Source organism: Harpia harpyja, chromosome 3 (assembly GCF_026419915.1).
Source record: "Harpia harpyja isolate bHarHar1 chromosome 3, bHarHar1 primary haplotype, whole genome shotgun sequence".
Classification (NCBI taxonomy): domain Eukaryota; kingdom Metazoa; phylum Chordata; class Aves; order Accipitriformes; family Accipitridae; genus Harpia; species Harpia harpyja.
Genome location: NC_068942.1, coordinates 9,183,582 through 9,211,554, shown reverse-complemented (window position 1 = coordinate 9,211,554; position 27,973 = coordinate 9,183,582). Strand labels below are relative to the sequence as shown.

Genomic DNA, 27,973 nt, shown 5'->3' with positions numbered 1-27,973 from the left:
ATCTCCACGTTTGCAGCACAGTCAACTGCTATTATCAACTATTGAAAAATTAATGTAGTATTATGCATAATCCCTTACAACAGAATCACACGACAGTACTGTTATGGCCTACTGAAGTACTTACTAAAAGGTTTCTACACAACGTGTCATGGATTTTTTAGACTAATGCCCAAGTAATCTTTATGTTTATGTTTACAAGACAGTAAATTTGTTCTATACTGTAAGAGGAAGTGCCTACCTCTGTGGTGGGTTTTACCACACTTACTCACTGTTGAACGTTACCTTATCCAAACAATCCCACGCAGTTACTTACTGTAAAAGTCCCTAAAGCCCTGGCAGGCCCTTTCTTTAGGACACAGCTTATTATTTCTAACAAAAACAATGGACTAACACAAAACAAAGACATTTCTTAGACCAAAACAGACTTCAGAGGCTCAGAGTCCTTTTTGACACATCTGCTGCCCTCTTCTCACAAGCTAATGATCTCTTCCAGTTTCTTCAGCTGGGCTCCCCCAGTGATTTGCTAGTGCAACCTGGGGCTCCTTTCGGGTCTCAGGTATACACAAGGTCAGTCTGCCAGGGTAGTGTTTCACACGTTTGCTACGGTTATATTGCAGTCATTGGGATTGTGTGGAGTAAGCTACTGTTCAGCGTTAGAGTCAAGTTTTTGGTGAGGAGTAAAATTAAAACAATTTTTTTTTTTCAAGGCACTATGCAATATAAGTGTGGTGAATCTGGTCCTTGAGTCTAGATTTATAAAGCTATAAAGCTTTTTTTCTGGCAATAACCTGCAATTTCCCATCTTGATAAAAAGGAATGGTGGCAAAGGTTCTGCCTAATTTTGGTGGTAGCTCATGTATGTTCAGTCCCCAAAGGATTACCTCTGTTGTTACAGTGGTACGTTCTCCAAATTACTGTATGTAAGCATCTATGCACATTGTATATTCCAGCAAAATAGTGACTATGACAGTTAGAGACATACGTTTAAATTGCCTCATTTTAACTAAAGAACCCCTGTTTCGTGGATGAATGTATCACTTGTGTCCTAGTGCTTACGTTCATGATCAAATAAGTATGGGAAGAGAGAAAGGAAAAATGGCTCCCTTCTCCTGGAAGAAAGCAGTGATGTTTCTTTCGAGTCCTTCTTTTTAGTTTTGTATCAAATAAAAATATTTAACATGGCCTGAAACAAAATGAAGGGTATTGCTTGATTGTATCTTGTTTTCAGATAACTTAATCCTTTCTCAACAAAATTAAAAGAAAACATGCTTCTATTTTGAAGGAAACTCCATTTGAAAACAGAAATAAAAAAACCTTCAAATTTTAAAATTTTTCAAATTGAGTACCTTCACAAGTTAAGCTGTAATATTTTGTTTAGAAAATAAATGAAAAGGTATAACTTAATTTTCTTTCCCTTTTTTTTTCTTCTATGTCTCTTCCATTATCACGTCTTATATTCTGCCATCTCACCAATAAAACTATCTCAAGTCTAACATAAATTTAGTATTTATGGAAAAACACCAACCAGTCAGCTATAATCTGTTGACAAGAACGTTAGCAAAATGTTATCCAAAAGCCAAGAGCAAAATGGGATCTGTTATTTTCCAAAACTGTGTATTTCGCATTGTAATGGTTATTTAAAGAAAAATCACACTGTTTATCTCAAAATATGGAAAATACAGTGGAACTTACAGTGTGTTGCTACAGACAGACTGTCACTTTCAAACATACAGGCAGACTTCTACATACATACATAACATAAACTAGTGCTGCGCTCTCATTTTGATAGATCTCTGCCACTTACATAGTGTAGAAATGAGCCTTTAGTTTTTCACAACTATTCACATGTTCTATGTTTTCCCCCGTGGAAAGAAAAACACATATTCCATCCACTGTCATTGTGAAAAGACTCAGAAACTTCAGGTCGCCCACACAATGCTGCATGCAGATAGTCTTCATTTTAGTTTGTGATAAGTTATTCAACAAGGATCTGAGCAATATGCATGACTCAGATCTTTATGTATGAAGCAAATTCATTGTGGTTACAAAAGGTTAAGTGTGCTGCCCTACATAACTATCCCTGAAAACCTGAATTTCTAGTTTCACTTGGAGGAAACTAGTTTCTGATTATGGTAAATAAGTAATCAGAACTGAGCTGTGTCACTATACACGTACATTTTAAAAGATTTTTTATTTCAAGTATTGTTCAAGTCAGGTACTTTCTGCAGTGTGTTAAGATTTTACCGGAATTACCTATGTAGATACAGAAGGCTGTTGTTACCTAACACTTGTCTGACTCACTTGTTGCTGATGGTGCTTTGGTGAGTAAGGTTTAAACCAGTACATTTAGCAGTGACCTCTAGTCAATAAATGATGAAAATGAATGTTAAAGTATTCTCTTGGCAAGTACAAACATGAGTGGTGTGATGAACTAAGAAAGGGAAAGGGAAAAGATCTGCAGAGAGCAATCCTTACAGTGAGAGTTAGTCTGTGAAATTGTTTCCTCAAGTAGGACTGAAATCACTGCCAGACACATGCCCTGCGGGAGCAGGATAAGCTAGAAACCAGGATTTGCTGAGCAGGTGCAGCAGCTCAGGCAACAAGAGGTTATAGCCCTTGGGCAATAAATGCTGTCCTCAGTTTTGTCTTGTCTTTATTTTCTCTTCATCATTGCCTGTTAGCTCTGACTTTCTCCCATCTCTCCCTCCATCCGCTTGATAATTCTACTGTCCTCTCTGCTTTGAATTTTTACTGTCCTGTTTTCTCCCTCCCTCCTGCAGTGTCCTATGCATTCCTTTATCATAAGCTTTAAATTCCTTCCTCTTAAATTTTGTACTTGTCCCATGCATCCTTCAGTATTTCATAATAAATGACAATGTGAGCTAGACAGCATTAAAAACAATCCCAGGCAAGCCTGTAGAAGAAAGTAAGGAGGAAGGGCTCTGTTTCCAGAGGACCTGAAACCCAATCTTAGTTTTTCCAGCCTCTGCACAGTGAAAGTCTGCAAGCCCTAGAGTAATCCTAGACCTTTCACTATGTAGATACTTGTACCATATCTGGGAAGGCTTGTGCTTTTGAAAATGCTCATGAAAGGAATCTTTTGCAAGTTTTTATCTTCATGGTTTAGCCTGACTACAGATTTTTCTGTTGGTTTGGTTTTTTTTTCCAACACCATCATCGGGTTCACTGTAGACTATAAAGGGAAAATTAAAGCAGCCAGCGCTCATCTCCCACACTCTCCTTCACGCACGCAGTTCACCATTTGTAAAGCACATCTGTTTCTTAACTATGTTGTATCTCGAAGGCTTTCATTTTTGCAGTGATATTTCCTAATTTCTTGAAATGTCAGCTCTTGGAGAAATGGTATTACTTCATTAGTCTTATAATTAAGGCAGCCTAATATTTTCTATCAGAAGAGCTTGTTCAGTTGCTTATAATTTTTCCAGGCTTTATCTGATTGGATGTGAATTTTTCAGGGTTGATACCAGGCACGGGCTGCCTCTTTCTCTCCCTGAAAGCAAAAAAAGTGGCTCAGAACAATACGAGAAATCCTTTGTGCATGTACTTTGGAGGAAGGGCTTGATATTTGGTAGGGGAGATTGCTATATGAAAAGTATGTGCTTTTTTGCTATCTAAGAAAACTTTGCTTCAAACTAACCAAGCCTTTGAAAATAAAATTGCACTTCATGTGTGGTAACTGAACATATTCATTAGAATTTGACAGCTGCTTTCTCTATTCCTGATATTTTGGGAAAACCCAGCAAGTGCTTGGAGCCTTCCTCTCAGCGCAGAGAGGACGTGCTGGTGGTGCCCTTGGTCAACTTCTGTCCCTGCTTCTGCACTACTGTTTACCCACAGCAGACTGCAAACCTGGCATGGATTAAAAGCTGGCTCAGCAGCCCTCTTTGTCCTGCATGGATGACAGCAGTGAAGAGTGGTGCATGCAAGCATGTTCAGGTTTCCATGTGCTGAGTAAGGGCAGTGATCACAGGATGGTCATATGATGTAAGTAATTGAATAAGACCCTGGAGGATCTCTCTGTCTCTCGGTCTCTTTAGCTTTCTATGCATCTCTCCTTGTCTTCTGTGACACAGAAGTTAGCAGCTATTGCTCTCCCAATAAACTACTACATACTACACAATGATAAATTCTGTGAAAGGTAGGCCCTAGGCATTTCAAATTGGACATCCAAAATTAGTAGAAAATGCTTATAATAATGTCTTATTGCCTTAGTTCCCGTCTGTGATGTTTCTCCAGTGTAAAAAATATTTTACAAGCAGAAGTGCCACAAAAAGGAATTAATGAATGTTCATAAAACGTTTGGATGTTATAGTCATGAACACTATAATAGAGGCTGCTAGGAAATTAGCCATTCATGTAATTTTATAACTTGTATTGAGAGCAGAGAGTAAACAATGTACAGTAAATAAACTCTATCTATGCAATGACAAAACAAAATAGAGGGTAACAATTCAGTGAGCAGCATTCATATTAACATTGTAGGAAGCACTGGATGTGGCCATGTAATTAAAGATGATATCATACTGGATTTTCCTGAAAATAGCTGAGTTGATGCCATGAAAGCATATTACTATTGCCATCTCTTAACTTTGGAGTTCTTGACTTTGCAGTTACAGCTTTCTATGACTGTAGATTTTGAGGCATTTAAAATGTAAACTTTATGTACTGTTGAAAGCTTTTCTTTATTTGTTTTAGCTATTGCACGAGCTTTCTGCATTCCAGAAGAAACTGGGATATATTTGGTCTCAATATATATAGTATCTATTTTTCATTGTCCTAACCCAACACTTTTGCTCTAATTGCAGTAATTCTTTGCTCTTCTCAGTCTAAGAAACCTTTTCTTCTCATACCCTAGTAACAGACACAGTTAACACACTCCAGTTAATCTTCTGTAGGGCCAGCTAACCTGTTTGTCATCATTTCTTCTGTAATGGAGACTTCTGGTTGGGAACCACAGGTATCACAACAAACTCTTCCAGCTGCTGAAATTTAGCGGTCTTATGAGATTTACCCTAACATGAGAAGGTAAATCCCAGTTGCAAGCACTTACAAAAAATGATAATTGAGATGCCCTCATGCCACAAAGTGCTGATCCAGGATAGGATCATGCTGTCCATTTTAATGTCTTGAGGTATTTTTGAAAATAAATTTCATGTGACTGATTTCCTGCTATTTCTTCTGTTATGCCCCCATGCTCTTTGAATGACCTTGCCATGTAGTCCTTCTCAGCAATTTTTCTCTCCCTTCCTCCCCTCTCATTCCTATTGTAATGATCATGATTTCTATATGTGGCTGTACCTTAATGGTGACTCAGATCTCAGGATTTTCCCTTTTAGTTGGACATTCACGAAATTCAGACTATGTCACAGACCTCTGCCTTTAGCCTTATCTTACCTCCAGTGTCCTGCAACTTGAATGAGAAACTGAAAATCTGCCCTTATCCCAGCTACAACTAGTTATTAAAGCAGATTCAGTAACTTCACATATGACATTGTGGAGCTGATTCTGACTTTGCCCCTGTACATATTAAATGTAAGTAAAGGTAGAAGATAAAAGTGTGAAGCTGTGCTCTGGTAAGCCCTATTGGAAATGGATGACATATAGTCAGAACTTCACATCATTTTCTCTGCTGGCCTTCAGTGTGGATAACAAAAGAGCAGTGAGGGATCTGCTGAAATTTCCAAGAAAGCCAAAGATTGTAGCTGTTAATTCAGAGGTGGTGTTTGGCTTGGTGATGAAGATCTTACCCACATCCCAAAGGGGGATGCATACAGAGTCCTTAATCATGAGTTTAGAGTTTCTGTTGGGAGTACGGCTGCAAAGGGGCTGCCCAAGGAAAGGGTATGCTGTCAAAAAGTTTCTTCAGTAACAAATTTTTCACCTGGACCATGGTTGGGGCTCTTTGGCTGTGGTTTTTCCAATGCAAAAGCAAGAGGCTGGGTTAGGAGAAAGGAAAATATTAGAGCTTCTGCTGGAGGGGGGTGGCACAGTGGCTGTGCAAGGAAGGTTGAGGCTGCAGAAAGGTTTGTCCCCTTAGAACTTTTGTGTCTGGCCCGTGCCAAGGGGTCCTCTTCCATGGCACTTGGTCCATGCCTTGTTGCTTGTTCATTTGGCATGACTGAGGATCGATCTTTGGCAGAGGTCAGCCCATGCCTAGGGTTAGGACTGGGAGAGAGATGAATACCAGAGTTCCAGTGTGACTATGGCTGCTAAGGGACTGCCCAAGGCAGATCAAAGCTGCAGAAAGCAGCTTTTAGGCTAAGGCTCAAACTAGGTCTAGAATTAGTGTTAGGGCTTGGATTAGTTTTAGGGTTAGGAGAGTGACAAATCCTAGAGTTCCAGTTTGAATAAAGCTGCAAGGGTCTGCCCAGGAAAAAACTTGTCTGCCAAGAAGTGTTTTGTCTGGCCCATGACTGGGGGGCTTTGGCTAAGGGTCAGCACACATCTTGCATTAAAGTCCAGAGTTAGCATGTTAGGGATTTAGCGGAGACCAAGCATGGAGCTCCAGTGTAACGGGCAGGGCGGTGTGGGTGTGGGGGTGTGGGTGTGGTGTAAAAGGGCTGTCCAAGGAATGGTAGGCTGCCAAAAAAGTTTCCCCTGAGAGCTTTTTCATCTGGACCATGTCTGGGAATCCTTTTGTTTGAGTTTAACTTTGAGTGTTGGATAGAGTTAATTTCAGGAGAGAAAAAGAGCCTATAGTTCCCAGATTAGTTGAGATCTTCTGTTAAATCTTCAGTCTCTACCTTGGATGAGTGCATTGCACTGATATGATCAGAAGGGGATATTGCATTAGTGGGAGGGAACAGAGGGAAGAAAACTAATTTTGCGTACTCTTTTTTCAATGGGGATATTTGTGGTTTTTGTTTTTCCACTGGGGTTTTGTCATCTTCTAGGCATGTTGCCAGGCACTGGAAACTTTACCAGTGGTATAGCATTGCAGAACTTTGCTTCCCTATCTTTCTTTGCTTTAGTGGTTCTGTCAGCAGCTATGCAGCATTTGGTAACCCTTGGCCCATGTTACTCTTCCTCTCTTCCATTTTCCAGCTTAAAAGTTCCTGCCATATCTTCCTGTTATAACAAAAAAAGTGGAGAAGTAGAAGTAACTATTTTTATTTTAGTGGATTTCTATGTAGCAAAGCACAGGTAGACACAAAGCAGAGCCAGGTAAATGGAGCTTTGACATTTAGACAGAGATCAGCAGTGCATTGCACCCTGGAGGACAGAGGGCTTCTGAGCAAAGGTGGTGATGGAGCCAGTTAACACCATCAACTTCTGTTGAACTCATGACTCCATTTTAATTCAGGCTGGACTGAATGGGGGGGCAGGAGTGAGCGTAGGTGACATGATCTCTGTTTCTTAAAGAATTTGCCCTTCAGGTATAACCACCAACATTCAGCTTGATGAAGATTCATCCTGTCCTTTGCTGGAAGAAAAGGATCATAGGATAGGAGTATGGGTCTCAGCAGTGATACTGTCACAGTCAGGGAACATCCCATGACAAAGCCTGCTATGATCTATAATGATGATTCTGTGATCTAAAACCTGCCAGTGGAATTGATGGCCAATAGAGATCGGATTAATATGCTTTGAATAACCACAACAAATCTCACTGGTATTCTAGTATTGGGCATCTGGACCAAGTAAGGACTGTATTTGTTATGGACCTACATCAAGGTCATCTTTTCTGTCCCCAAAGTCCTCCTATATATGGTGGCCAGAAGTGACCTGGAAGTAGCCTGGAGTTTTTAATGAAATGGTTCCTGAGAGCTATGAATGATGGTGGAAACAAGGGATTTTGAGGAAGCTGCTAGAAACAATCCCCCAAAAGCAGATCTGGCATCCATCAGTTAGGGTGTTGGACGCAGTGCTGGCCAAGAAAGCACGTCCCTGGGTGTCACTGACAGAAGAGCACTATTGCTGTGCTGACCAGACAGCTCCTGCTAGAAATGGAAACTTATCCCCAGGTCTGACTGTGCTTATTTGTGCCACACCTAATCTACTGATCCCACATTTACAGTTGTGACCCAAAGTGATCTGGCTGCTAGCTGAAGCTCAGAGTGAAACTGTGTATGTTCCACCACCTTCTCCTGAACTGCCTAGTGCCAATATAGCACACTGAAGTCAGAGAAAGTGCTGGTTAAGTAACTTGTGCAATGGATAGTCCTTGATGTTTTAGTTCTGTTTTTCCAAGCGTTCTGTTTCAACACCTTCATCTATCTTTGAGCTATAAAACACAAATAGATTTACTAAGGATTGGGTGTTGTTTTGGTCTGACCTTCCTATCCCGCAGAACAATATCTCATGGTGAGCAATTACTTTGATTCATTATTACTCTTTAGAGTACTTTTTCCTCTAGGATACACACTTTTGGATGAAGTAAAATATGAAGCCTTTTGAAGCATAAGTTCAATCACTAGAAATTGAAATAAGCCCTTCATGCTTTATAAAAGGAATTTAAACTTCCATTTATAATGGAAATAGTACTTTAAATTCAGATGTGCTTTTGTTAAAAAAAGTGAATAACAAATTAAATTACTTGCTTTGAGGTTAAGGGGTTATTTTTTCACAACCAGCATTGCTTTTGGTACTATGTGATTATTATTGCAAACCCAATGACTTTGAACTAAGAATCCCATATTCAAATGCTATTAAAAGTAATTTTCATTATATTTTTCTGAAACATTTTAATCAGATCGTGTAAGTCAGGCAAATAAGGTAATATACAATATGTGTCCACTTTTCACTCTCCATAATAATTGCTTCAGTTACAGTTACCTTCTCAAATACTGTTGCTCTAATTATCTTATTTTGCAAGTCAGGATCTTTTTAACTGCTAAGTTTATTGGGAGTCAGAACCTACATATTATATATCCTCCATATAGCCTTTAATGGTAAATTCATATTGATTTAAATGAAGTTTTTCCAACCTAATAAAAATAAACATATCATTTGAAATATTTTGAAGTCAAAGGAACAGATACATATGCCTAAATACAATATCCACTTATGTATTTTTTTCCAAAATTGTGGTCTATATTGTAGACATGATTTTACATACACAAGTGTAATACTATTTTAAATTGTATTTCCCAAATAAACCAACAATTTCCTCTTGTTGCATACTTTGTATTACTGCTCATGTTTTCAGCTTTAGCAGTTTGAGTTACTAGCAGTGTATGTATGAATACTGGGATATGTAAAGACTATATTTTTTACTATTCTGATCATAAAATTCAACCCTGCTAACACTGCATTGGAAGCTCTTTTGGCTTTGATACAAAATAAAATCCTTTTGAAAGGATGCTATCCTCTTAACCCATGAATAAAGGAGGCAGAAAATTAAACACCTCTTCTTATACACTCTTATGAGAATCAGTCACTTTGGACATTACTAAGTGATATCTTATAGTTCAAGGAGAAAAAAAACAGATTTTTTTCAGATCATATAGTTTGTTAGTTTTCAGATGTTATTCTCAGAGCAGGTGTATTTAGACATTTCAGAAAGCTTCTAATTCAGTTTTTAGGGCAAACAAATTTTCTTTGGGACTTGAATAGAGTTGAACTTGTACTCAGTCCTCTGATTCCTTTGACAAGAACCTCAGTCACAGCTTTGAACATTTATTCATTACTTAGTTTTTTACCTAAGTCTAATTAATGAATTAATTTAATTAATTAGTTGAATTAATGAACACATTTAACTAATTAAAATTATTACTAACACATCCCGGCTTTCTAATGAGATTCCTTTCCTTGCCAAATATGTATCAAGGCCTATTTTATCCAAATCATCTTCAAATCAGAGGACAGGAATGCAGTCTGGAATATCTGGATTTCATTTTCTTTTGTTAACAAAGCAGATTCAGTGTGGGTTAGCGCCGTCTGTATTTGCCTCTTTTTATTTCCTCTTTATTCATACAAAACCATTTTTCATTCCTCATGCTTACTCAGCCAAGGTGTCACCCAATGTTCTCATTTATTTCCTCCATTCTTCTTGATGATTACAAGCCTTATAGATACTAGAGTAGTTTGTTGATGACTCCGTCTGTACTTTTCACTAGTAATTGACAAATCAGGTAGTTAACCGAATAGACAACTTATGTGTGGTGCGATACATTAATTTATCTTAAAAGTTTGCATGATAGGTTTAGCTATGATTAATTTAAAAGGAATTCTCCTACGAGTATATGGCCTATTTCTGATAACTATTTATCACCATTTGCTTCAAATAAGGGGTGGAGCTAATCTTGGAGAGAGCTTTCTGTGTTTGTTGGATGGAAGCTGAATGCCACCCAGCTGAAAATGCTGACTCATCTCAGTCTTATTTCCATTTAATTTACAGTTGGCACAAAGCAGCAAAAATGCTAACTAGCACCTTCAGAGGAGCAAACTAAAACTATTGCTTGAACAAGTCCTTGTAAACTACAGGGTTTAGTGACAGAGGAAAAATATGTTTTAAAAGCCATAAATAGTAGATTTTCACAGAACATTGAGATGTTTGCAGTGACTTGAGGGACATATTGGTTTTGTTTGTCTAACAGCAGCAGAGCTGAGAAAATTGCCAGTAACTCATCTGAGATATTGATGTGGCAGTGGAATGGGGAAGGCTGTGGGGTGGTTTACATCTTGGAACCTGAGAGCCCTTCTGCAGTTTCGGGGATCTTTTGACTTTGAAGGTGTCAGGATGTTAGCACATACCTGCACCTCTACATAGTTCAAGTGGCATCAATGGACTTGCCATCAATTTCTGCCACAGTAGCCCTGGCAGAATTTCTTGGTGAATTTTTCCTGGGACAAGACCAGTCTGTCACTTCTGAATTCTCATTCCCTTGAAATCAGTAGGACTCTCCATCAGCAGTAAAATCCAGATTTCACTGAAATGTGTAAGCAATGTTTTCCAGCAATATATTTGTTGCGTAGTTCTTGTTGGCTTTTTTTCCCCCGTGCTATTGGAATTTAATTAGCATAGCACAGATTATCTTTTAGCAAATATGCAGCATGTTTATAAAAGCTAAATTGTCTTCCTGGTATGTTTCACTGATTGGTAAAATTAATGTATTTTATTTGTTCAGATGGTTTTTTGGCCCAATCAAACGAGCAGATGCCGAGAGACAACTGTCATACCCTGGAAACGAGGCAGGAGCCTTCCTAATCCGAGAAAGCGAAAGTCTAAAAGGCGAATACTCACTTTCAGGTATATTCTAGTTTTCCATCTTAAGCAATGTTTTAAAAATTTCTCAGGTGATCTGGACTTTTTCATTTTTGCAAACGGTAAACTCTAGGCATGAAAATGAAATTAAGTTCATAATAATATTTCATTCCCAGGAGATATATAAAGAAAACTTGGCAAGAGTCATTTGAGTTTTTACTAACATTTATTTTATAGGCTTTGTTTACTAGTATGGTCAGAACAGAAGTTATGCTTAGTACTTCCAGTGGGCCAGCTGCCTTAGAATAGAAACTATTTTCATGATTAAAATGCCAAAAAATACATTACAGTTGTACACTACTGTTCTGATTAGTACACAAAATAAAAATTAAACCATGTTGGCAGATATCTGGAGTTTAAGAAAATGAGATTTCTGCTAGAGCACACCCTTAGGTTTGTATTTATTTGTTTTCAGGGGCAAAATGATAGGAAGATCTTCAAAGCTGTAGTTTAGAATCAGTCATATTTCATTGAAAAGGTAGTTGTAAACATCAATAAAAAGTTAGATTTATGATGATGATGGGTTTTGAAATTTATTTGAAGTCTTTTGTTTGAATCCGAAAGACCATCAAATAGGACACTTATTTGATAATAATTTTACTTATTTACATATATGTATGTGTCATCTTTTTCATGTCATAGATATTTGCCATATTAGATAGTAAATATGGTGGTTCATTGGTTGTTTTCCATGAACATTTTCTATCAAACTTGTCATACAAGTGTGAGTCAAGAATATATTGTTGTCCCTGAGACAACAGGGCTATATGCTCAAACTTCCTAATGTCTTCTACCTATATAATTCCATATGCCCGTAAAGACTCGTGATGTTTGTGAATAAACTGTAAGTTGTCACGTGCAGAATTATGTCAGTAAAATGAGACGCACTTTGTGCATAACCAGATTCTTTCATACTGACTCCTCTTCTGCCTGGATGTTTATGTGTCAGTCACCTTCTGAGCATTACACAGAAACACATTAAGCTGCTTAAGGAACTTCTGACATATTCTTGGTTTCTCTTTCCAAATCATAAGGAAGAGGTATATACCTGCAACTCTTGTGGTGATGGGAGGGTTGCTTTTTATTGCCAAGACAAAGAAATATATGTTGCCCATGGAGTGAAATACAGGAAAGTTTATGAAATAAATATGGTATTTACAGTTCTGGGAGAGTTCATTCAGTAGTCTTCAGTTTGCCCTCAAGGAAGTTTGTTCTTGCCAAGAAGCGCTGATAAGAAAGCTAACATCAGCAAGAAATCAGACTGCTCCTGAACTGTGGCAGAACCGACCCGTGCATGCACCCTTTTATTCAAAGACTGTATTATAGCCGCAGACCTTTCAAAATGCCTTCCCTCTATATGCCAACTTATCCCTGTCTTACATGGTTTCAGCTTCCTTCAGGTGTTCTTCATCAGTAAACTGATTTCATCCAAGGACTGGGCTAGACCGATAACAGCATGGTGTTATGCAGGGAAAGATAGATAGGCCTGTATTATCTGCTTAATGCTGGCACTTGAATACATGACACCTTACTAAAAATCAATGAAAAATCTTGTGCTTGTGCACCTAGGAGTGGAAATGCAATTTCTTTTTATTATTCTCCAACTGTAACCTTCTAGGAGAGATTGGAAATCTTAATTCTTTACCCTGCATTCTGACTACTTCTCTAACAGGACGGGAGCAGTACCTTATTTAAGCTATGAAGTACTGCAGAGAAAAATGCAAGAGAATGAAAATAAGTATTAGGCCAGCATTTGTGGTAGGATGAGATCATCCTTTGATGCTGCTTTTTAATTTTTTCCTTACAAATCACGGATGGAAACTATATCTGATTTAGTGTATTTGATTCAATTATAAAAGCTTGTGGTAGATATTTTTCAGGTTTCTGTATAAGCTTATTTGGGAACAGGAGATTTGATGACAGCTGATAACAGCAAGATATGAAACCATCAGTGTGAATTTCTTCCATGCTGGTTGGTTTGATGAAGGAAGAGTGGTGCTGAAGGACATAATATACGCAGAGGCAAGGCTCCAGCTACAGGAGCCAGCACTCCTTCTTGCACAAACACGGGTTGTCCTCTGAGCATATATGCGTGTATATACGTGTCATCTCAGATTTATTAAACATTTGTGCTCTTTTAGGCAAAGAAAGAGAATAAACTCTCCAGCAGTCTGTAGAGAGTGGGTATTAATGACATGATTTACCAGTGCTGCTAGATCTTTTAGCAGCTTCCCAGACTTGAACGTAATTTAGCCTCGACATGCTACTTCATCCTGAAGAGCTAAATGTTATTTGCTGCTTACTGAATAGGCTTGACTGAATGGCGACTATTTCTGTTGTCCAAGCTTTTTTGCTTCCAACCTAATAGTATACATAATGGTCTAGATATTGTATGTCCATAATCTCATTACTTATGCCTACTTTTGGGAGAGCTAGTGTATTCTAAAGCAAAGGATGAAGTGGATTTTACTGTGGGGAGTATTAACTGGAGGGAAGGTTGTTTAGTCCACCAGATGCTAGGGAGAAGCTAGTTTTTCTGACTCTCTCCTCTTTGTGCCGTCAGAAGAAGTTATGAGACAGCCAAAGCTGAGGCAGAAAAGCAGTGTTTTCTCGAGGAATAGTAGTTCAGAACTATTTCTTTTAAAAGGTTTGGAATAGCTTCTATCTTCGTGGTAGCTGATACACTGACAGGGGAGAAGTCACAACCTGATATTTTGGAATATGTCCCTAATTTCTGTAGGACTGGTTAGGTTTGCTCTGCCTTCTATTGCTGTTCTGGTTTCATTCCAGAGTAGATGATAATGACTAGAAAAGTGACAACCTGGCTTTCAAAATTAAGGTCTTTAAGAAAATATTGTAATTCTCTGTCCAGCTTAACATTTAAGCGTAATAAAGCTGAAAAGGAAAAGAACTAGAAAAGAAGGAGAGATTTTTACCCAAGCACCCATAAACTGATTTTATGAATTTCGTGCTTGATTTCATACTCAAATGGGCAATGTATAAGAGACTTAATGTTAATGAGGGAGACAAATGGATCTCCTTAGAAAAAAAAAAGAAAAAGAAATAAACCCTACCTTTCATTTAAATGACACTTTTCACTTCTAACTTGCCTTGATGGGAAAACTCACAATTTGTAAGATTTAGATGATAAATGACTATTTAAATTAAAACCAAAAAGTCATGTTTGGGAAGGTTTTTTTCAGCTGTGAATGGTTAAATGGAAAGCTCATCAAACCAGATAGGCCACTGAGATGTGTTGTTATCATTTTAAAGTGTTTGACATTTTAAAAATAGGTTTTCCCATTTTAAAAATGCACATGTTGTCGACAGATTTTTATGTTGATGACTCCAGCATCTGGTGTGAAACGTATTAAATTTTAAACATGTTGGTGCCATCTTAGACATTGCCTCTTTTTAATTAAAAGCCATAATTTAGATGTGCTCAGCTTAATTGAGTGTCATTGCCAATGATAGCAGGAGGCGCTCTACTTCCCCCCTCACTGAATAACGGTATCTGAAAGACTGATTGCATTAAATGACAATGTAAATGGTTTGTGTTTTCCTCCATTTTTTTCCATGCTCCTAAAAAAGATTGTGTGGTTTCCTCTAGGCCAGTTTGACTTTCAGCATAGGGAAAAATAGGTAATTGTTTAAGGCAGCAGACTGATAGGAGTGGCAGAATCATGGCCATAGCAGGAGAACGATTTTGGATCAGCCCCTGCACCCATTCTGTGCTGGTGAGGGTGATCTCATAAGCCACTCTCCTCCCACATGCACCCTGGGCATGGAGACCAAGCACAGCTCCTGCCGGCAGCGCTGCACTGCCGGCGCTGGGGGAGGACTGCTGACAGGAGAGATGCTGGGACGCTGGCGATAATGGTGCCTTGGTGTCTCCGTGATTCATCTGGTGAAGGTCTTGACTCTGTGGACGCCACCATAAATTTTGCTGGAAGGAGCAGTAAATTATTTTGTTCTCGTCCTTGGGGTGGCAAAATCTACTTCTGCATGGCCCAGCCTTATGAAGGTGGGAAGCAGGGAGAGGAGAATGCTTCCGTTAAACTGAAACCATGACGAGATCTGATGGGGAGCTATGATTCTTTTGGGAGGGGCAAGTTGAGGAGAAAACCACTGCAGTCTTCAAAGCCAGCTGCTGTCAAGCTGCATGAAGCTGAAGTTGTGATCCTGTCCTGTTTAGCAGTCTGGCATGGACGCAGGGATGACTGGAAGCACCGAGGGGGTTACGGCTAGCTCTTCCCTGAGTGACATGTGCTCCGTGTCGTGTTGGGCAGAGGAGCCGCAACATGCCGCAGCGCCGTCAGTGTGTGGTGCAGGACTTGTACAGCCAGACTCAGCCCTGGGATACAAGTAAACAGCCCCCCATCAAATACTGCACTAATCTCAGCTGCTTATCATGAGAAGAGATGGTATCAGTGCAGAAATTTCTCCAGCTTCTCCACACACATCACTGCCTGACCTGGATACTGCCAGTCGTAAGGCTTCATACAAGGCTCATTTAAGAAATTAGAGCACATCCTTCAAACCGACTCTTGCATTAACATTAGCTGCTTCACAAGTAATAATTATAATACTGCTAATAAATAAAGAAGGTAGTCAAACTACTATCACTTGTGATATACAACCAAGACTGGGTTAACATAGTCATCCTGCTGGCCTTTTATTCAATGCATCATAAATAGCAATTCATTTGGCCAGATGCACTTTCCTGTGACCATTGGAAAAGCCATTGCATTTTCAGTCTGTTGTTATTGAATTAGTCTTTCCTTTGTTTTGCTTCAACCCCATTTCCAAATGACACATCACAAAAATATACATGCATTTTATAATTGAAAAATACTAATTACAGGTGTTAAATTAAAAAGAAATGGCATCTGAAAAGTGTGATGTAATTATCTTTTATACTCTGGAGTTATATTTACAAATATTCTCATTTCTGGTCCTCATGCAGAATTATAAGTTCTCAGGTCTCTAAAAATAGTACCTGTGGCAGATATAAAAGCCCCTCTTATTTTCAACAGCTCCTCTATGCCCTCTGGTGGCCTAGGATGACAATCGCACAATACAGTAGAAAAATATTTGATCCTACATGCTAGTACTTAAGGAAGGAGAAGTTTTCCTTTTTAACTTAATCACTTAAATGGTGAGAGAAATTATACTTTATATCATCTTTGTTAATTGCATGCAACCAATAATTTGCTATAATTTTTTCTACATACAATGTGTAACTGTGTATTCTTCTGTTATAACCAAAGGGATTGCCAAAATTCGTGCAGTGTTACAGTGTCAAGATTCTATCAGCTATAATATCTCCAGAGGAGAGCAATAACGATTTTTTCGATAATTAGATTTCCAAATGTACCAGACTGAGACTGTTTCTGAGATTGAAAAATATTTCCATTAAATTATTTAAGTAAGACTACCCACTAGTCCACATGACCAAATTGAATATGTTTGCTGGAATTTTGGCTACTAAAAGGTGCACTGTGGAGTCAAACAGCAGAAAGCCTTTTCCCTATGCCTCCCTTTTGCTTTTCAGAATTTTGTCATGCATGTGGGGCCTGAGAAGGGGACAATGGTAATCTCCCACATTGATGGGTGTGGAAGGAGCCACCTGGCCCATTGGGAAGGTGTGATGTTGGGTGATGAGGACCAGGATGGCAACTGGTGCATCCTCCTCCCCTTGAGAGCTCTTTCTCCACTCATCATCACAAAGCACTGTGTTGTGTCATTAAATGCAGGGTGGGATACCCTTCTGATTTTTCCCCCCTTTTTTTGCTTATTGCTACTTGTCTTTTTCCAAAATGTGGTGCTTCACATTTAGTCCTGCTCCAGTGTTTCTCCTTCTGGACATTCCCCAGACTCACTAGATAATTCCCATTCTCCTTCTTGGCTCAATTCTCAATCTCACTGGCCCCCACCCTAACTGGGCAGTCTGTGTCTCTTCACCTTGCTTCCACACCAGTTCTAACAGGTGGCAACCCCCCCCCCCGCCCCCGTCCACACTTTAAAATACTTGTCTCTCACTTAATCTCATTACAGCTTGGTACCATTCCTTGAGCTCTAATCATTTTTCCACCTGAAATTCCTAGGATCAGAAAACCTCCTTCCACTGGTGCATGTATCTTCTGTTTGAGGTGCAGAAAATTTATCCTACTACTTAAACATCTTCCCTCTTAAGTTATGCTTTATATGGTCAGGATTCCTTATTACCAGCTAGGTTCATTGTGGAGCACTGTTAATATTAGAGCAAACAGCTGTGGCATTGATAGGAGCTCAGTTACCCTTCACCATGTAACATAAACGTCCCATTGCCCATTGGAAAGAGACAGTGATATCTCAGTCATGGAGTGTCCTGCTAAATGACACCCTACATAAGCTACTAAATCCCTTTCCAGCTCTTCAGAACTACCCCCTCTGCTGACGTTCAGCCTACCTTGCTACTACTGATATTCCTTTATAAAGGAGATCTCTAAGCTAGTGGTCTCCAAACTTTTTTGATTGTGTACCCCTATCGTTAAAAGTTTTTGAGCATTAACCCCTGATATGTTTATTTATTTATTTATTTGTAGATTATATCCTTGTGCTACTGTACTGATAGATTATGTACATTATAGAACATACACCCCCAAAAAAAGAAATTAAAAAAGGATGAGATAAAGATTAAATAAACTGTATTTTTAAAATATTTATTTTATTTTATTTATTAATGGTACAAAAAATAATTTTTCCCCACACCCCAGTGGATTGTCTCGCACACTCTCTGGGTTGCATGCACTCTGCTTTGGAGACCACCGCACTAAGCCAGGTATGACAGAGACATCAGAAAAGGCAACTACAAGCCTAATATTCCTTTAAATAATGCACTAGGTGAGTGACAGTGCATTTTTTGTCCATCTCTGGACTACTGCTGGTCCAGGTCTAGCCCTGGCATGCAGTGGCCCAGCCTTCTTTCTCACACCTCTAGAGAGTGCTCTGGTGGTCACAGGGAAGGACACTATGGGTGTCATGACATATGGGTAAATAACCTGCAGGAGTGAGGAGAGAAAAGTCTTGTTGATTAGGAAACAACAGATTAAAATAAAATGCATTTCAATGGAAAGGGAGTCATCAGCTACTCAAAACAGAGCATTATTGGCCTGATTTTTACATATTCCAAACATGCACAAAACTCAATAAAACCCATGGAAGATGTGAGTGCTTTTCAGAGAATCATGGCCATGTTGATGGTGTATCTGCTTGCTCTAAAATGTTTGCCAGCCCAGCAGCTGCTATTTGGAATGTTAACATTGATAAATGAAATATTAAAAACTGATTAAATAATTACTGTGAATTAGATGCTCCTTGCTGGTTTTGGTGTTCTAAAGGGTGGAAAATATGAGCTGCCTCACAGAAGAAGTATTTATGTATTTTGCATCAGTTCTTATGGTGCAAGCAAGAATCTCTGGACCTGAATGGTTGAAGACTGGTAGACTAGATATGTTAAGCTCTCTAAACAGTGGGCTTTGGTTTGAAAGAGATTTTTTATAGTTGTCATCTTTGAAACTAAAATAATTTATTTTAAGGTCCTCATAAATGCATTTAGGAACCTTATGATGGTTTGACCATAAGCTACACTGTACCACTGCTATAATTCCTGGAAACTTAATATGTTTAAACTTTCTTAGTTTTTGATGGTGTATCTGTGAAGCACTACAGGATCAGAAAGCTGGATGAAGGAGGCTTTTTCCTAAGCAGAGGCAAAACTTTCAAAACTCTGAATGAGTTTGTTGACTATTACAGTAAGAACAGTCATGGCCTCTGCGTGGTGCTCAGAAAGCCATGCCTGAAGGTAAGAGTGGATGCTACACTGTGCAACGTATTTTTTGTAAGCTAACTCATCAGATATCAGTCAGAAGGTGTTAACCCCATATCTGCTTCTACCATTTCAAAATGTTGATGATCTGCTTATTTTCAGGAAGTTCTGGGTAGCACTACAGTTTCGTTCTTGAAGCTGACATGTTAGTAATAAAATACCATGCCATTTTGAACAAATCAGCATGTGGCTGGAGGAGAAAAGATGCCAAATCATGATTTATGAATAGCTTTTTATAAATGTATATGGAGATGAAATCTCCAGCTTCATAACTCTAGCTGTCCATAAGTAATTACTGAGACAAAACCACAAGGTTAAGGCAAGCAATATGTTAGTGTTCAAAAAGGGGATGCTAGTGTTGCTAGAGGGATGATTTCTAATTTTTACTTTTAATGGCAGGATATTTTCTTTAGAGTATTTCTTATTTCTAACAAAAAGTACCCAGGATGTGGGCTGTATTTTATGTTCTCAGCTCACTTTCTCATGTATATGTACTCTAAGGAAACATTATTTACCTCAGTTGCAACTTTACATAGCATAGTTAACAATGACTTGTATATGCTGTTGAAAAAACATTAGAATTCTCAATTACTGTATTATTTCTTTTCTTTTACCAGGTACAAATTCCAACTACATTTGATTTGTCCTATAAAACTGTCGATCAGTGGGAGATAGACCGACAATCTCTGAAATTTTTGAAAAAATTAGGATCTGGTCAGTTTGGTGAGGTATGGGAAGGACTGTGGAATAATACCACTCCGGTGGCAATCAAAACATTAAAACCAGGTATGTGAATTACTCTTAAATGCTAGTAATGTGAAATGTTAGCAAGGGTGCTCCTTTATTTTTTAAATGCTACTGAAAAGAGAGCCTATCCATATGTATAACCATTCTTAAAATCCATGCACTTAAACACAAAGGTTAGTAAAGCTCAAGGTCCAGATATTTGGCATTTTGAATTAGAATTTTATACAGTCTTCTGTTTCGATGTGAGCTGAACTCATTCAACATCTTTATTACATGAAAAGGCAACCCCAGCAAAGCCATCTCTTTTGTACAATACAGCTTGTATGGAGTTGAATGACTAAATTTCATCTGTAAGTGAGGAAATCTGTTTACTACTGGTTTGTCATCTGTAGAATTTCTTCTAGTGATTAGATGCTATATTATAATGATTTCTTTGGTAATATAGAAAATGTACAATGTTAAGTTTGTATTTAAGAAGTGCTTTAATCTTAATATTGATTGAATAAAATTTCTCAAAGATTTGATACACAACATTAATACCCAATATTTGCGTATAATATAGGCTTGTTACTAATACAGATTTTAACATTTTTCTTAATTATTTTTCATTAACTTGAAGTAATTTGTGCATTTTAAATTGACGAAATATCTGCCAGCAGATGGCAAGAACCACATAGATAAGAAAGGTAGCCTGGACGATATATGTGTTTTTTAAAAAGAGATAGCAATATAATGAGTTGTGTTTAATTGAAAAAGCTTGTGTTGGGCATTAATGATCATGTTTCAGGAAGCAGAAGAGATTCAGATCTTTGATTCAGAATAACAACAATATGCTTGAGGCCTGCTTCAATGGTGTCCTGAACAGGGAGGAATTTAAGTGTGTGTTTTACAGCTATCTTCTATCAGGATATTGTTTGTGTTTTGGGACTTGCAAATTGAAAGCAAATAAGCACCTTTTTTTCTCTGCTTAACTGAAATTAGAAAAACTGCTCAGACTGAAGGCCTTCTATAAGTCATGTGAAAGACAGCATACTTTTTTCAGTGAACTGGTGCATCTCCCTAGTGACTCAGTAAACCATCTTGAAATCTCTTTGTCCGTTTCCCTTTCCTAAGACGGTATCCACTAAGCCTATATCATTTGTGACAGGGATCCGTATGCCTATTTTTATTGAATTCTGAAACCGCAAATCTGAAACCAGTGTTTTTCTCCTTGTGTCTGACCTGAATTTTTCATTCTGCAGTACAAGCCCGATACCTCTTGTCTTATACACCATGACTAAAGAGTACCTGTTGTTTTCTTCCTCTTTACAGCAGTGTTGCACGTACTGGAAAACTATTATCAAGTTCCTCTTTGGTCTTCTCTGCTTTAGGTTAAACAGCTCAACCAGATTCTTCATGCAGCTCAGATGTTTTAGATATCCCATTGTTTTCAGAAGATCTTTACTAGGCTGTTTCGAGGTGGTAAACATATTTTTTCCACATAAGATGCTAAAAGGAAGAACAAGTCTAGATGTGTAAAGAGAGGGATTTGCTTCACATTCCTGACATGTTAGACCTCTGTTTAAACAGTCCAATATGATGCTTGCCTTTCTTCTCCATAAGACAAGAACCTAATTTGTCCATCTGAGTTTACTTTCCTTTAATGATTTAATGCGACATCTGGACAAGTCTGTTTTATTGCAGAAGACTGAAGGGTCCTTACTAAAGTGTTACATCTCTTAAATGATATTTAAAGAAGGAAATAAATGAAGCTGGAATGATGAACAAGACTAAGCTATCCTAAATTTTTGTGATATTTTCTTTTAGAAATTGTCTTTTTCTTTCCCCTTCAAGAAAATATGTGGCAATTAGCACTCTAGGAAAAGACTTGTTTCTCATCAAACAAAATAATTAGATTTTGAACAAATTGCAATGCATACATTTCTACTTATTTTCTTTAGCGGAAAAGTGGAGCTGACATTTATCTGGTATTGCATATGCAAAAATGGGAAGCTATCTTAATCATATTTCAACTCCTTCTCTTAATAACTCATTTCAAAACTCTAATTCAGCTTTTCCTTCCATATAATGGGGACAATACATATTATCAGTTCTCTGTGAAACAAAATTCTATTATTTTAATAATGGATTGAATTAGAATGACAAGACTACCCAGAAATATGTGAAATACTAGTGGCAAGTTCGAGCTGCAATTTGCCTTCTTTTTTTTTCTTTTCTTTTTTTTCTTTTTGATGCTGATCAGCTGAATGACTGCTACTAATACTCCACCTGAAGAAAAGGAGGAGTGAGTTAATTTTATATCTGAAACAGATTTTGATGTCTTTAAGACTGATCTGTGGAGATCCATTCTTTGACTGTTGTTCAATTCAGTATCCTTTCAATGTCTTGCTGATAAAGCACACAGAGAACACAATACTTCTAGAGCACTGTGAACAGGAAAAGAAGTTTTTTGGGAGTTTTGTAATAATAGGCTATCCTAGGAACACACTTACAGAAGACTATAAAACAATAAAAAATGATCGCATAAACTTCTTCAATAGGTTTGTTAGCTAAAAATTAAATTTTACACTGGAATAAACATAATATTCACTGCAAACTTGCTGTTATTTACAGACTATCACAGTATAGTGGAAGAAACCCCTTCAACTGTGATACTTTTTGTAGTATCATAGTTTGGCTGGGAAAAGAGGCTTGATTAATCAATACTTTTTCCATCTCTGTTTTTTTCACTCTTGTCTGACTCCTGTTAAGGTCAACAGTAGTAGTCTCATTGATTTCACAGTGGGTTATATTGAGTTAGGGCAGGCACAAGCCCCACCGGGATGCGATGCTTGGATAGCAGAGAGTTTCTGGTCTAATACTGTGATAAGGAAGTTGTGCATTGCACTTAGTGATGCTCAGAAGGAAGACTTTGATTCTCAAAGCTATCTTGATAGATTATATAGGTAAAACTTAATCTCTTATCAGTGTACTTTGTGAACTATCTCATTCTACAAAAACAGTTCAGTCTCAAATGGAAGCATTTAACCTCGTAGTATACTTCTCTAGGGAATTATCCTCTTCTACACAATGTTTTTCACCATTTGGAGTGCCATACTGTAATCAGTTAGCACACTGGTTTTCCATAGTTTGCTCTCATCATTATTCATGAGGAATAACATTTCAATAATTAAAGAAAAACCCCAATACCCTCACCCTAATCTGAGTAATAAATGCTTAGCTTGGTATTAATAAAATTACAGCAAAGGCTAGGTCTGCTAGTTTAATTCATCATAATATAAAGATGATAAATGAATGGAAAACATAGTAGTCCATGAGTAATCAAGAAAAACAGCATATTATATGTTGATGATTGAAGCTTCCAATATTCACATAGGCGGTATTTCAGACTTCAAGTATAACACTCTAAAACGATCTTCTCCTATTGCTTGGCTCAAAGATCTAAATCAGTTTTCTTTACACTGGGGGAGGAGGGAGCGTATTTTAAACCAGCTAAGCTGCTTTACAGTGTAGACCCATGGGAGAAGAAAGTCATCAGAACAGCAGAGTATGATAAACTGGAAGTGATCTGGCAAATATAGGAGATTGAGATGGAGAGGGTTCTGTTAAAATGGCTTTACCACCAGAGAAATTGTGACATGGAACCATGCTCTCATTTCCAAGCAGGGGCAGGATAATCAAGTAAGGTGATCACACAGCAAACAATATAGAAGATCAAAATACAATCAGTATGTCGTAGATCTATAGGCCTGAAGGCCAGAAGGGTTTTCTGCCAGTTTGAGTTTTTCTGTTGAGTGTTATTTTGCAGTGTACATCTGTCCTAGATCATCTATAGTCTGAATACTTTGCTGTTATATGCCATTACATTTCAACCCTCTGCTGAGACAGAGTATTTACATTTAATCAAAATACAGCTTGTTATTGACTAGATAATAACTAGAAGTCTTCTAGTCCTGAGATGGAGTCACAGAGAGAAGTTGCCTCTGCTATCTTTGACAGTTTGTATCAATGGAGTATCACTATGCCTGTAAGAATGTGGGCCTGATTTCTTATCTGGATTTATCTGATGTCTTCTCTTTAACTCTTGTTATGTCTTCTTGTAATAAAATAAAAGTCTCCTCATATGCATTATTTTTTCTTTCCATTCTGGAGGTACATACAGAGCAAGTTAAACCAATTTTCAATTGTCTTTAGAAAGGCTGAATATAGTTTCTTGTTACATGGTACTCTCCTCATTTCTCAAATAGTTTTTCTAGACTTACACTAATTTCTAGCTATTGCTGCTAAAAGGCTTAAAATGATCGTGTCTAGGTACATGACCTTCTAACCTGTAGGAAAAATTAAACTCCCAGAGTTCTGGTGAGATGGCAGTGATGGATTTTTCCCAGAGCCAGTTCTCACTTGATGCAAATGTGTGATTCCTGACTTGTGAGTAATTAGGGTATTTGGAAATCTGTTTCCACTCTGATTTCAAGCAAGAGCCAAATTTTCAGATATTGCACACAAACTGGAAATTTCACAAGTGTTTCTTTTAGAAACATTGATGCGTAGCATACTAGCTACATTTTTCCTATTTTTAAGCATCTAACATCTTCAATATACCAGACTTTTTTAATAATTAGTGGGAAGAAATAAGCACTTACATGTCAGATAAATCATACTACAGACTAGAAATGTACATTACAATGAGAGAATAACATGCTACTAAAGCATGTTTCTTTCCATTGATTGTAAAGTCTGGACAACTAACTCAGATCTAAGTGCCTGAATAATTGCCTACAGTTGGAGGAGGTGAATTCAGCTACCAGCAGTGTTCTGTAATTCCACAGAATTTACAACAGTAACAAAACTGAGGAAAATGTCAAGCTGGTGCAGCCTATGAGATCTTGAATTGGTCCGCCTGGGAGCCCTCTGACCAAGAAATTCAGAAGGATTGGGGTTCTTAAGGAGACCATAGGAAATGTCCATCTTCTGATGAAGCTGGTGGGGTGTCACCCTCTGCTTTTATGATTATGGAGTATCTAGTTTAACCAGCTTCAGAGTCTGGGGTTTGCAGTCCACTCTCTATGGACAACAGGGCTCCAGACACAGCCCTTATGGACTGTAAGGGAGATTTTGCAGGAAAAAGAACTCAACCAGAGATGTTTTCACATTTAATGAACCATCCTTTTTCAATGAATTCCTGTTTCTGCTAGCAGTTTGTTGTCCATCGCTAAACAGAATGTTCAATACTTCACTATCAAAGACATCATAAGATGAAATCTGTTGATCCAGAACCATTTTTTTTTTTCCCAGACTCTTTGGAGACTTTTTTCAGAGCCAGTTGTGGATTATGAAGGCCTTCAAAATGTCAGAATGATTAGTCTGTGATCCTTATATTTATACAAGATTTCTATTAACTTGCAGGAAAGTCACAAGACTCATAATTAAACTAGAGTCTTTTGGTGTGGTGGGTTGACCCTGGCTGGATGCCGGGTGCCCACCAAAGCCACTCTATTAGTCCCCCCCTCAGCTGGACAGGGGAGAGAAAATATAATGAAAGGTTCCTGGGTCGAGATAAGGACAGGGAGAGATCATTCACCAATTACCATCACAGGCAAAACAGACTCGAGTTGGGGATTTAATTAATTTCTTACCAATCAAATCAGAGTAGGATAATGAGAAATAAAACCAAATCTTGAAATACCTTCCCCCCACCCCTCCCTTCTTCCCAGGCTCAACTTTACTCCAGATTTTCTCTACCTCCTCCCCCTTCAGTGGCGCAGGGGGACGGGGAATGGAGGTTGGTGTCAGTTCATCACACGTTGTCTCTGCTGCTTCATCCTCTTCAGGGGCAGGACACCTCACACTCTTCCCCTGCTCCAGCGTGGGGTCCCTCCCACAGGAGACAGTCCTTCATGAACTTCTCCAACATGAGTCGTTCCCATGGACTGCAGTTCTTCACAGACTGCTCCAACGTGGATCCCTTCCACAGGCTGCAGTCCTTCAGGCACAGACTGCTCCAGCGTGGGTCCCCTGCGGGGTCACTAGTCCTGCCAGCAAACCTGCTCCAGCGTGGGCTTCTCTCTCCACAAATCTGCAGGTCCTGCCAGGAGCTTGCTCCAGTGTGGGCTTCCCACGGGGTCACAGCCTCCTTCAGGCACCCACCTGCTCCGGCGTGGGGTCCTCCCCAGGCTGCAGGTGGAGATCTGCTCCACCGCGGACCTCCCTGGGCTGCAGGGGAACAGCCTGCCTCACCATGGTCTTCCCCACGGGCTGCAGGGGAATCTCTGCTCCGGCAACTGGAGCACCTCCTCCACCTCCTTCTTCACTGACCTTGAGGTCTGCAGAGTTGTTTCTCTTACATATTCTCACTCCTCTTTCTGGCTGCAGTTTCTGTTGTGCAGCAACTTTTTCCCCCTTCTTAAATCTGTTCTCCCAGAGGCACTACCACCATCGCTGATGGGCGCGGCCTTGGCCAGCGGCGGGTCCGTCTTGGAGCCGGCTGGCATTGGCTCTGTCGGACATGGGGGAAGCTTCTAGCGGCTTCTCACAGAAGCCACCCCTGCAGCCCCCCCCGCTACCAAAACCTTACCCACTATATTCCACCACTCTGCAAATCACATTTAAGAATTATCATTAAAATCCACTTTCATCACACAAGATTCACTCGCATCAACAAAAGGATTCCCCACTCCAAAATCGAAATAGCATCATTACAACACCTAACAAAAGCAGACAATTTACACACAATCCACCCCTCGTCCCTTCACCAGAATTACAACTGAAATTCCCCATGATAATTCCGCTTTTCACTCTCTATCATTGTTCAGTCCATGTTTTGCCCATTACCTCTCCTTATCCTTATTACAATCTGTTGATCACTGTGACTATAAACAAAAAAAGCAGTAGTAATGTGATGCCTTCATTCAGATAATTCTCTTATTTGTTCACTGGTGTTTCACTCTGCTCTGGAGACATCTGTGACATTTTACCAGCCAAAAAAATAGTGATGGATGTGTGAATGAAAAAACAAAACACAAGAACATCTTTGCCTTAAGGAACATCTCTGAGTTTTGAGTTATTGACTCACAATCATCAAAGAGGTAGGGATCAGCAGATAGGAAAATGGTCTAGAAACCAGCAATTGCTATTTTTGTTCTTGGCTTTGCACAGCACTGTCTTGCTGTAGGTCCCTGAACATGTCATTTCACATTTCTGGTTTTATTTCTTCATTGAGACATTGTTTTTTCTATTTAAGTGGAAATCATTGCAGCAGGGATTTGCACTTTGTCCTATGCTGAGTGTGATGGATTCTCTAGAACCTATTGTCTGGGCTAGCTTGCTTCTCCAACTGTCAGGGTGTAAAGCAGGCATCTATCATCACCACTTAATCGTATCTGAGAAAGTTCCTTATGCCTGTTCAAGTTGACAGATGCATTTGTCATTATCATGTTGTAAAGCATCTCCCAAGCTTCTCTCTTTGCATGGAAGCTGCCCAAGCATGATTTTTTTTTTTCAGGAGGCTTTCTCAAAATGGTCTCTGGGTTGGTACTGTCAGTGGAGGTTTTAATAATATTTTCAGTTCTTCAACATGTCATCTCTTCAGTGCATATGCAGTGTAAAAAGCTTTGCACTCAGGAAAGTCTCCCAATTTCCCTGAACAAAGAAATTCTTTTATTCCATTTAGATCAGTACATAACCTTACACTAACTTGTAAGTTCACTTCTGTATAGTGACAAAGCTGCTTGAGGAATTGTCAGACACCTATCTCATTGTCCTGTCAATGTGAATGGTTTACACTCAGTCTCTTGTGTTACCAAAAACTTTGTCTTTTTAATATTATTTCTTTATTGTGCATAAACTTATTCAGAAGATCACAGCATGTGCTCTAAGTACTCTGTATGTAAGTTCATTTTGTATAAATTTATTCAGAAGACAAGGTTGCTATGTAGTACAAGGTTACTTTGAAGTCATTTGGGAAGGTTTATTGAAAGTTGCAAACACAGAGTCTCTGGAGGGGCTTATCAAATATTTAAGGACCACTTACATCTATGCCAGTGGAAACTGGAAAATAACTGACTTCTCTAACTCATTTCCAAATTATCAGTGTTTATCTTATAATGTGAAGCTTCCTCAATTCTAGAACA

At 38.7% G+C, this 27,973-nt stretch overlaps 1 protein-coding gene across 1 annotated transcript in view; it reads left to right on the top strand.

Annotated features, from left to right (window-relative positions):
* FRK (fyn related Src family tyrosine kinase) overlaps nucleotides 1-27,973 on the top strand; it is a 54,786-nt gene that overhangs the window by 12,443 nt on the left and 14,370 nt on the right. The window contains exons 2-4 of the mRNA XM_052781320.1: nucleotides 11,091-11,212; nucleotides 18,910-19,073; nucleotides 19,715-19,883. Coding sequence (XP_052637280.1) covers nucleotides 11,091-11,212; nucleotides 18,910-19,073; nucleotides 19,715-19,883 — 455 coding nt within the window. The remainder of the gene's footprint in view (nucleotides 1-11,090; nucleotides 11,213-18,909; nucleotides 19,074-19,714; nucleotides 19,884-27,973) is intronic.